Here is a 10,549-nt window from a genome sequence, read left to right on the forward strand (position 1 = left end):
AGTATACATCCTTTTGGAGATACCCTCCCTCTAAGTAGCTAGTAATCATAGGCTAAGTATAAGTACATGTATATTTTCCATTTACCTTGTGGCTTCCCTTCTAGCAAAGGGACTTATATCTCCCTTCTGTATGACTCATAGCAGTGCATGCATCAAACCTTAAGACAACTTGTTCTGGCTTTCTTTTACCTCAGTTTTCCTTCTTCCCCAAAGTCTAATTAAAAGGAGGTCCTTAGTGACTTCTTTTAGGCATTAGCTGCGCATAGACCAACCAGCTTCCAGTTGTGGCTGGAGCAGGACATGCCATCTTTCTCAGGGTCAATTTACAAGGGTTGGTGGGGTCAGCCTCCGCTGTCCACGAGGGTGTCTCTGCTGGGACTGCAGGCTTCAACTGGCTGTGGTGGACCCAGGCGGGTATGCCTTCTACCTTGGCAGCAGTGGGAGTGGTCAGGATCACGGTGTGTGGACCCGCCCACATGGGAGTCAGTCCTTGGTGATGTAGGTGGTCACAATGAAAGGGATGCTGAGCAGGTAGAGCAGGTCGTCCAGCGCCAGGTTGACAATATAGATGTACATGGAGGCTGAGGTGCACAGGAAGCAGCACACAACTACTGTGTACACGTTGCCCACCACACTCACCATGCCCGTGACCTAGAACACTGCTCCAATGGCACCCATGGCCACCAGGTCCTCCAGGGAGCTGGGTTCCGTCAGGCTGTCCCACAAGCTGTTGAGGGATGTGTTGGGGCAGCTGGATGGTTTGGGCACAGGGCTGCCTGTCATAGCTAGCACAGGGGATCTGCTTGCAGGCTCTGGGCTCGGCCATCTCTGCTGCAAAACGCTGGACTTGAGGCTGGGGTGTGCTGCGACAGGGGCATCTGTGGGTGACAAGCTTGTCCTCGGTCACCACTCAGTGTGTTGAGCTCCCGCAACCACACTTCTGCAAAAGCTTCACCTTGCTCTGTACTGAGCAAACAAAAGAGGGCTGAGCTCTGTACGACAGGGTCCTAGTCATCGCCACTGCCTGCCCAGCTGCCGGTTAGGAATGCACTGAGGCCTCGTGCCCGCGCCAGATATTAATAACCCGGGGAGCAGGTGCCAGGAAAGGGAGCGCTGAGGGATGCACCAGAAGGAGCCCACACCAGATTGAAGAGAAGACAGTCAGTGCTGGAGGGGCAAGAGGAGGTGCACCTTGCCCTAAAGAGGGCCGCTTTTCACCAGTTTTTAAAAACAAATTTGGTTAAAATTTCCTTTACAATTTGATTCATGTGTTCTACCTGCTCTGAACTTTGGGGCCTGTAGCACAATGTAATTTTTAATTAATTTATAATTAATATTGAATACCTTTCCCACTAGCCGTGAGATCTTGAATACAAATGCAGACCCATCATTAGAATGGGCAAGCTAAATCTGGAAAGAATTTCATATAGCAATTTCTTAACAACTGTTACTGCAGTCTCATTTCTAGTAGGAAAAGCTTCTACCTAATTGTCAATTATTTTAGTAAAATCTAGTTCTGGGAAAGTTCCTCTCTCCCTGTTTCTCTTTATAATTTCTTTACTTTGCTTAGTATTTATTTGGGCACAGACTAAACACTCAGACATTATGCCTTCTGCAATAGATTCTAAGTCTGGCTTTTTAAATTATTTCTTATTCTTAATTATCCCTTTCCTGCTGGCAAAATCTTTTTCTAATTGGTTGAGAATAAACCTTTGGTAACAAGCGTTCTAGTAAAGTCACTAAAATTTCCTAAAAACACCACTGGTTTTAGGGCTACCTTATTCGTAGTATCATCAGCTGCTTGGTTTTTCTTGAGTTTCTAGGGAGTCCCCCTCTTTTGGTGCCCTGGACAGTGGACGATGGCCACTGTTTTAGGAGAGCAGGATCCTGCATTGTTGGGGTGAGGGTTTGAGCCTCACCTTTGTTAGTTCTTAAGCCTTCTCCTGATGGCCCCTCTTCAACTGTGCCTGTCTTAGGTTGTTCCTGCCTGCAGGAATATTACCCATCTTTGGCTAACCAGCCATCTTAGGGGCCAGAGTTATGAGAGTGAGGATGGAGCAATGTCTTCAGAAATGCTTAGTTTTATTTACTTATTTTTTAGCAGCTGATGATGCTATCTTTGTTTTTAAACTTATAATACATTTCCTTTCTAATTTCTAGAGCTGATTGCTATAATAAAGGCTAAGCTGACTGCCTCAGTATCTTCCCTGATCCTGGCTAACAGAAACTGGTGGAAAGTGTCCAAAATTTCCTCACTTGCTTGGCTGTTAGGATTCCTCTTAGGCCAGGCAACCAGAAACATTTTCTTTTTTTTTTTTTTTTGTATTTTTCTGAGGTTGGAAATGGGGAGGCAGTCAGACAGACTCCCGCATGCGCCCGACCGGGATCCACCCTGCACGCCCACCAGGGGGAGATGCTCTGCCCATCTGGGGCGTCACTCTGTTGCAACCAGAGCCATTCTAGCGCCTGAGGTAGAGGCCATAGAGCCATCCTCAGCGCCTGGGCCAACTTTGCTCCAATGGAGCCTTGGCTGCGGGAGGGGAAGAGAGAGACAGAGAGGAAGGAGAGGGGAAGGGGTGGAGAAGCAGATGGGCGCTTCTCCTGTGTGCCCTGGCCGGGAATCGAACCTGGGACTCCTGCACGCCAGGCTGACGCTCTACCACTGAGCCAACCAGCCAGGGCCAAAACCATTTTCTTGAGGTGGTCTTGGTTGTCCTAAGTGGGGCAGCGTATGTACAGTACAGATTCTAACAGTCCTGTTAGGGCTTGAGGCTTCCCCGAGAAAGGGGATTCTGAGCTTTCTAATTCTATAGGTCACTTGGAAAAAAGAATTTAAACTATTTCCTATTACATCTATGCCTCAATTTCTAAAGATCTAGTTAAAAACACCAACTGAGCCCTGGCCGGTTGGCTCAGTGGTAGAGCGTCGGCCTGGCGTGCAGGAGTCCTGGGTTCGATTCCCAGCCAGGGCACACAGGAGAAGCGCCCATCTGCTTCTCCACCCCTCTCCCTCTCCTTCCTCTCTGTCTCTCTCTTCCCCTCCCGCAGCCAAGGCTTCATTGGAGCAGAGTTTGCCCGGGCGCTGAGGATGGCTCTGTGGCCTCTGCCTCAGGCGCTAGAATGGCTCTGATTGCGGCAGAGCGACGCCCCAAGATGGGCAGAGCATCGCCCCCTGGTGGGCATGCCGGGTGGATCCCGGTGGGGCACATGCGGGAATCTGTCTGACTGCCTCCCCGTTTCCAGCTTCGGAGAAATACAAAAAAAAAACCCAAAAAACAAAAAAACAAAACACCAACTGAAATTACCAATATTTCATAAAATAAATCTTATATTTTACTTAATCACAAATTCCTTCTACATTCCAAGAAAACATACCTTATCTATGCTGTAACTTTACGCACCTTAACAGATAATGTCTAAAACGCTCAAGAGAAACAGATTTCTGTTCACATCCTTTATTTAGCCCTTTAAATCTGGGCTCAAAACTTAAATTTTTCTTACTACCACAATTAGTCATCTATTTTCTATTTTTTTTTCACCTATTATGTTGAGAATTCTACTGTTAGCCCATCAATAGTAATATTTTTCACTCTGGGTTTGGTGACCTAACATTGAACAATACTGTTTCGAAAATGATAATAAGCTGAACATTTACATACCATATAAAAAGATATCATTAATAATCATTACATTAATAATTATTATATATTTTCTAATATTTAAACCAAGATTTCAACATCACAGCACTATGAAACAGCAAATAAAAAGGAGAATTAACAAAAACCTCTTGAAATAGCATATACATTTCTAACAGAAAACATTTTTTTTCTTTTCTCTGCCACTTTTTGTGCAGCCAGCTGCAGTCTGGCTGCCCCTACTTTTCCCACCCTTAGTCGTCCCTGCCACCTTACTCCAGCACCCTCCCCCACGGCTCCACACACAGCGCATCCCGGCCTGGCCTCCCGCTCTCCCCTCGCCCAAACCACTCACTTGCCAGCCCTTCGCCCCCAGAGGCTGAAGAAACATTTCCTGGAGCGCATCCTCAGCCCTCCCCTCTATTTCTGCTGTTACTATAGGCTCCCGGGGGTTCAATGAAAAGGAGCCTTGACCCCGTCAGTCCTCAAGGTTCAAAACCTTAGAACTTGCCTTGGCTGCTTGTAATTTGAGGCATTTACTTTTCCAATGCCCTTCCTCTTTTTTTTTTTTCTGAAGCTGGAAACGGGGAGAGACAGTCAGACAGACTCCCACATGCGCCCGACCGGGATCCACCCGGCACGCCCACCAGGGGCGATGCTCTGCCCACCAGGGGGCGATGCTCTGCCCCTCCAGGGCATCGCCATGCTGCGACCAGAGCCACTCTAGCGCCTGGGGCAGAGACAAAGGAGCCATCCCCAGCGCCCGGGCCATATCTGCTCCAATGGAGCCTTGGCTGCGGGAGGGGAAGAGAGAGACAGAGAGGAAGGAGGGGGTGGGGGTGGAGAAGCAGATGGGCGCTTCTCCTGTGTGCCCTGGCTGGGAATCGAACCCGGGTCCCCCGCACGCCAGGCCAACGCTCTACCACTGAGCCAACCGGCCAGGGCCCCTTCCTCTTTACAATATGCACACTGATTCTTTCCTAGTGGAGTCCTAGTCCTTTTTCTCAAATCCCCTTTTTGTCCTAGATGTAAATCCAGCTGGACTAGGAAGACGTGGCACCCTTTCTGTATTGAGCATGCTTTTAGCCATTGTGGCGGGTTCATTGTTAAGTTTAGCCATTGATCAATGTAGGGGAACTGATCAGGGTAGCCTGGATCCCCTGTCATGATATTCCAGACTGCCCTTACCAGCCAGGGATAAAAAGTCCCAGCTGATGGCCATCCAACCCCAAAGGTGGGCCATTCTGATTCAGAGAGAGTGCGAAGTCTTCCTTTTGACCATTTAATTCCATACCCACGGTTGTCTCCATAGGCTTCTTGAAAGTGCTTTAGGAGACAACCTAAAGGGGGTCTTTTGTGTACTGGGCCCTCCTCCCATATTTAATGTCTGGGGCACTGATCTACAAAATTGAAACTGTCCGGGAGGATACAGGAATCAGCACATCAATAAAAAGGCAAGAAAGATAAGACAGATAATAACTAGCACTTAGAGTAAAGGATGTTCAACTCTAGAGGTGTCAATCATCACACAAGAGCAGAGACAGGAGTCAGCAGAAGAGGACAGTTGCTTCAGGGGAGAAGTCATACATTGTGTCCTGAAGCCAGAGGTCTTGGATCCAAGAAAGAGATTTAGTGTGTCCGGGGAAAGAGGCCCATACCACGAAATGTCATGAGAAATTTTTTTGACTAACAAAGAGAATCTACAGTACAGACAGTTCACCATTGAAGAATTTTTAATACTTCTATGAATTTTGCTAGTTTTATAATTTGCAGGCTCCAGCGGACAGCCACTAAACCATATGAAGTTTACAAATTTTCTTTTATACTTTTGCCCTCTGGTTTTAAGCCAGAAATTTTCAATTCAAATTACACCACAGTTTTTCCTGAAAAACAGAGAGAACTTACAAAACAGACAATTTAGTATTTACATTTACACTTGACTTTTAGGCACACAGTTCAACAGACAAAGAAAGGGATTCCCTGGCAGGGGCCTCTCAGGTGCTCACCTGGCCACGTCCCTTATGGGAGCTTAGGCTCAGGCACCAGAGATCCCCACTCACACCCAATCACTCAGGGGTTTTAGACAGAAACAATAAAAGCAAAGAATGAGCTCTTGAAATGGACAGATAGCACAAAGGTGTCCCTGGAAGTCCGAGGCAGGACTGATTAACTCAGTCCCCACTAATGTCTTCCTAGAACACAAACAAATGTCCCCACTAATGTCTTTTCCTGAGAGCACAAATAAATGTGTCCCAGAAAAGCCTGAGGCAGGACTCAAACTCTCCACCAACATCTCGGTCTTGGAGAGCCTATTGCGTTAGATCACATCTGATCCTTGCTCAATAGTTTCATATTGACTAGTCACAAACAGAAAAGCTAGAATTCAGTAAAGCAAAAGATTTGCCTCACTTACCTCCAGAGGTCAGAATTTTACACTCCTCGATTTCTCTGCCGAAACGTCGAATTTGGGGACCGAGTGTGTCTGCTGAGGAGTTGTCTGAGCCCCACAGGAAAACAGCAGCCCTGGAACGTCTCAGGAGGCACCCCTCCTCAAGATTCAGGGTGGTCAGGCAACCCTCTGGAGAGGCCGGCCTCGTCTGGGTGTCTCTGCCTGGTGACACTGAACACCATCCCGGATGAGCCCCCAAATGCTGTAAAGGAGCATATCTTAATTCCACAGGTTATATAGAAACATCACAGCAGGATACAGAAGAATTTTTAGGAGGAGATTTATTAATAAGCCGGCTGCATATGACTTACATGGGGTATAGCTAACCCAAATCGTGTGTGTGCAAAATAGCTCTACAGCTCATTATATAGACTTGATCACATATAGATAGGTTGGGGGAAAGGGAGGGGGAGCATGATACAATAATTATTAACAAACTTATTCTTCTATAGGATCTATAAAAAACATTCCTACATATTAAAACTTATAAGGTAACACAATAGTGATGTTGTTTTACATATCAAAGACATTCACAAATCTTTTAGTGTCTACCTCCCATTCCTTTGACTACAGGTATATGTTACTCTCGGGACTCCAGGAAGGGAGGAAGAGTTAAAGTCAGTGTAGGATATGTCAATATTGTCTCTTATTGAAAGGGAAAGAAAGTTCTTCAGATAACCTTTATTCTTTCAGAGAACTATAGTTAAACTAGATAACCCAGTTGTTCTTGTAAGTGAGGAAGCTCCCACATTCTTCTCTCTCCATTCTCTAAAGAAAGAAGGGGGCAAGAAGCCTGACTTTTCCTGTTTAAAATGGCATTGCCAGTACTAAGTTTTACAGTTCTTTGGTACCTTATCACATATCTAACGTATCATTTCTTTTCTTTTTTCTTTTCTTTTTTTTTTTTTTTTTTTTTTGTTAAGTGAGAGGCAGGTAGCCAGGGAGGCAGAGAGACAGACACTTGCATATGCCCCAACCAGGTTTCACCTGGCAAGCCCCCTACAGAGCAATGCTCTGCCCACCTAAGGACGCTGTTCCATTGCTTGAGCCATTTCAGTGCCTAAGGCAAGGCCATGGAGCCATCCTCAGGGCCTAGGGCCAACTTGCTTGAATCATTGGAGCTATGGCTGCGGGAAGAGAAGAGAGAGAAGGGTTGGGGGTGGGGGAGGGGTTAAGAAGCAGATGGTCGTTTATCCTGTGTGTCCTGACTGGGAATTGAACCCGGGATTTCCACATGCCAGGTCAGCACTACCGCTGAGCCAACCATCAAGGGCCAATATCATTTCTAGTTTTACTGAAGTTGAGACTCTGATAACCCAGTGGGTTACTACATAATTCAGGTGGTCAGTAAATTTACACATGAGATGAGCACTGAGAGAAGATGGATGCCTGTTTAGAGCAAACAAAGTAGAGCCTGATGTCAGTTTCCTTCCAAGCCCTGTAAGTTACTTAGTCTTGTTGATCAATCTGATTCTTTGCAAATTTCACTTCTTAAGTTGAGAGAATTTTGAAAGGATAATGCAAAAACTTTTTAGATTCTTATAAACCATTTTGGGTTATGCAAAATGTCCATTCACACAAGATATTCAGGTCAGAGGAGAGCCGGTTAGTTAGCCCCATTCCTCCACTGAAGAACACACGCATTCACAATGTGAGTCAGCAGGAGACAGGAAAGGGGACCTGAGCGTGCCATGCCCTGCCCCACAAAGCCCAGATGGCCAAAGGTCCATTAGACGAACTGGGAAGTCATTTTTTCTGCTGTTTTCAGAAGCCATAATAGTAACTGAAATGACTTACCATGGAAGCCTTGTTATTGTCATTAACTGTGGTTGAGGAATCTCTCAGACCCATGACTGTGGGACAGAGGAGCAAAAGAGCCATGTATTTGGGACATTAAAGTAACTAAAAAAGCCATAGGGAAAGGAAAGGTTTTAGTGGGATAACTTTTTCTTCTTGCTTTAGATTCCCATAACTGATAACAGATATTGAAGGAACTTAGTCGCTTCTTACATTCACATGCTATTCTGGAGCAAATTGTTCTTAATGAATGAGTGAGTATAATTTTCTTTTCTTCCTGCAGGCCCGGCCCATCGATTATCCCGAGGACTACCTTTCTCACCAGGTTCCCATTTCCTTCCACAAACATTGGAACATTGACCCAGTGAAGGTGTATGCCATGTGGTTGGCACCCAGTGAGGAAGACAGAGCCAGGCCAGAGACACAGAAAACCTTTAAGGATGAGTTATAAAGCCAGGGGCCTAGGTGCAAGTTCTGAACAGGAAACAGACTCTGAAGATGGCGGCCCCGCCATCATTGTGTTGTTTGTGCGTGCCATGTGGCTTTAGAAGCTTCCCGACTTCTGATGAAATCCTGTATTAGATATTGTTTGAGAGGGGAGGTACGGTAGTCATGGGGGAAACAGATTTTTTTTTCTGCGAAAAATCATTTGCTTTTGCATTCTGCATTATTGTATTATACAATGATCCCTGTGTGATTTTCAGGCTGTGACACAGCAGCTTTATTACTGTCGTGGGAGAATAAATGGCATCAGAAGTCTCCTTCCTGTTCCTTCTCTTTGTTATAATGAAGATTTTTGTTGGGCTTGAGACTGGAGAAATGTGACTGTCTAGCATTCAATGTGCATGTGCGCGTGTGCGTGAGCATGTGTGCGTGTGTGGAGAGAGAGAACGTTGATTGACATAGCTATTACAATGGTATGAACTTTTTAACTGTATTGTTGATGATGAAGATCATTTCTTGGTCACATGGCGGGAAAAATGCCATACTAAGTATGATTCATAAAATATCATAAGAGGTCTAGCTATGAAATTCCCTGTAGTCTATAATCTGAGTTGTTAAGTTTTCTCTCTTTTTCTGTTTGTGCCTCATGAAAAGAGAAGTCTATTGCGAGAGCGTTTCACTCCTTTAGGGTTCTTCTGCATGCTGTTTCTCCCCGAGGCCCCATATTCTGTTACCTGGTCATAGCAGGAAAGTGTGTCCTCAATATTTAAAAACAAAGTTGTCGTGTTTTATTCAAGTCAGTGAGCTCTATGTAAGTCTCAGGAAGTGAATTAAATTAATTTGTTCCTAATGTTTTGCTCTTATTTTTCTTTGAATGTTACTCAGTGGCTCTCACTTGACTAGGAATAGATCCCCCTACTAGGGTACCATGAAACCCTATTGGAAGGGTAGCAGGGTAATTTGGCAATATTCCTGGGTTCTTAAAAAATGAAATTTCAACATGATATTTTGAAACAGCTCTAATGTTCAAATCATATCTTTAATATGTAGTAATTTGACATGTTCATTATTAATTTGTAAAATGTAGTCATTTAATTTTTAATTATATAATTCAGTTTTCTAAAGGTATTTGCAGAAAATTTAATTTTGATATGTCTTAAACTAATTTTGAGATAGCAAAATACTTTCTTCTTTTCTTTTTTTAAAATAAAAATTGCTATTCATTAATTTTGCTTGAGCCTGAACAGACTGTGGTGCAGTGGATAGAGTGTCCACCTGGGACACAGAGGACCCAGGTTTGAGACCCTGAGGTTGCTGGCTTGAGCACAGGCTTATCTAGCTTGAGCATGGGGTCACTGGCTTGAGTGTGGGGTCATAGACATGAATGACCCCATGTCACTAGCGTGAGCCCAAAGGTCACTGGCTTGCACCCAAGGTCACTGGCTTGAGCAAGGGATCACTCGCTCTGCTGTAGCCCCCTGGTCAAGGCACATATGAGAACGCAATCAATGAACAACTAAGGTGCTGCAACGAAGAATTGATGCTTCTCATCTGTCTCCCTTCCAGTTTGTCCCTATCTGTCCTCTCTGTCTCCCTCGCCAAAAAAAAAAAAAAAAAAAAAAAAAAAAAAATTTGCTCATAATGGTCTTACAGCCAGCACAGGTTTTAAAGCCATACCACCAAAAGTACCCATGTGAATGCTTTTTTAACAATATATTTTTCTTGTAGCTTAGATTTAATACATTTCCAAAATGATGTGATAGTATTTACTATTTTTCCAAATGAGCAAATACCTGTATAGATGTTTTTTCAGTGTCACCTAACTACATTGTAATTTTTGTTTTTCCTGAGAGTGGATTTTATGTCTGTGTCAGAATGGATCAGGGACAGATGATCTTCTGGGTAGAAGCACCTTAGGGATTTACAGATCCTGTCAAGCTGTTGCTAATGACTGCAGCATCGTCATAACTGGATAGCTGTACCATTACCATCACCTTCAGGTCATTTATAATAATACTCCTGGAGGGCTTGGCTGCCTAGCCCAGTGGAAAACAATCTTCAGTTCTTCCTTTGTCTGCCTACCAGTTGTCACACTCAGAAAACAGCATATTCATTTGATGGAGTCGAACCAGCCTCTGTACATGAAGATATGTGGTGCTCTTCCTCTGTTATGATCAGTGCCTTCTCCTGATGTTGGAGAATCTTGTTTGGTACTTTCAGGTAT

General features: G+C 44.6%; 1 protein-coding gene across 6 annotated transcripts in view; it reads left to right on the plus strand.

Moving 5' to 3' along the window:
* B3GLCT (beta 3-glucosyltransferase) overlaps positions 1-8,640 on the plus strand; it is a 123,982-nt gene extending 115,342 nt beyond the window's left edge. For all 6 annotated transcript variants that reach the window (XM_066369301.1, XM_066369302.1, XM_066369304.1 and 3 more), the window contains one exon: positions 8,165-8,640. In XM_066369301.1, coding sequence (XP_066225398.1) covers positions 8,165-8,332 — 168 coding nt within the window. In that variant the 3' untranslated portion in view covers positions 8,333-8,640. The remainder of the gene's footprint in view (positions 1-8,164) is intronic.
* The last annotated feature ends 1,909 nt before the right edge of the window (positions 8,641-10,549 follow it).

The sequence above is a fragment of the Saccopteryx leptura genome, chromosome 2 (assembly GCF_036850995.1).
Source record: "Saccopteryx leptura isolate mSacLep1 chromosome 2, mSacLep1_pri_phased_curated, whole genome shotgun sequence".
NCBI classification, from domain to species: domain Eukaryota; kingdom Metazoa; phylum Chordata; class Mammalia; order Chiroptera; family Emballonuridae; genus Saccopteryx; species Saccopteryx leptura.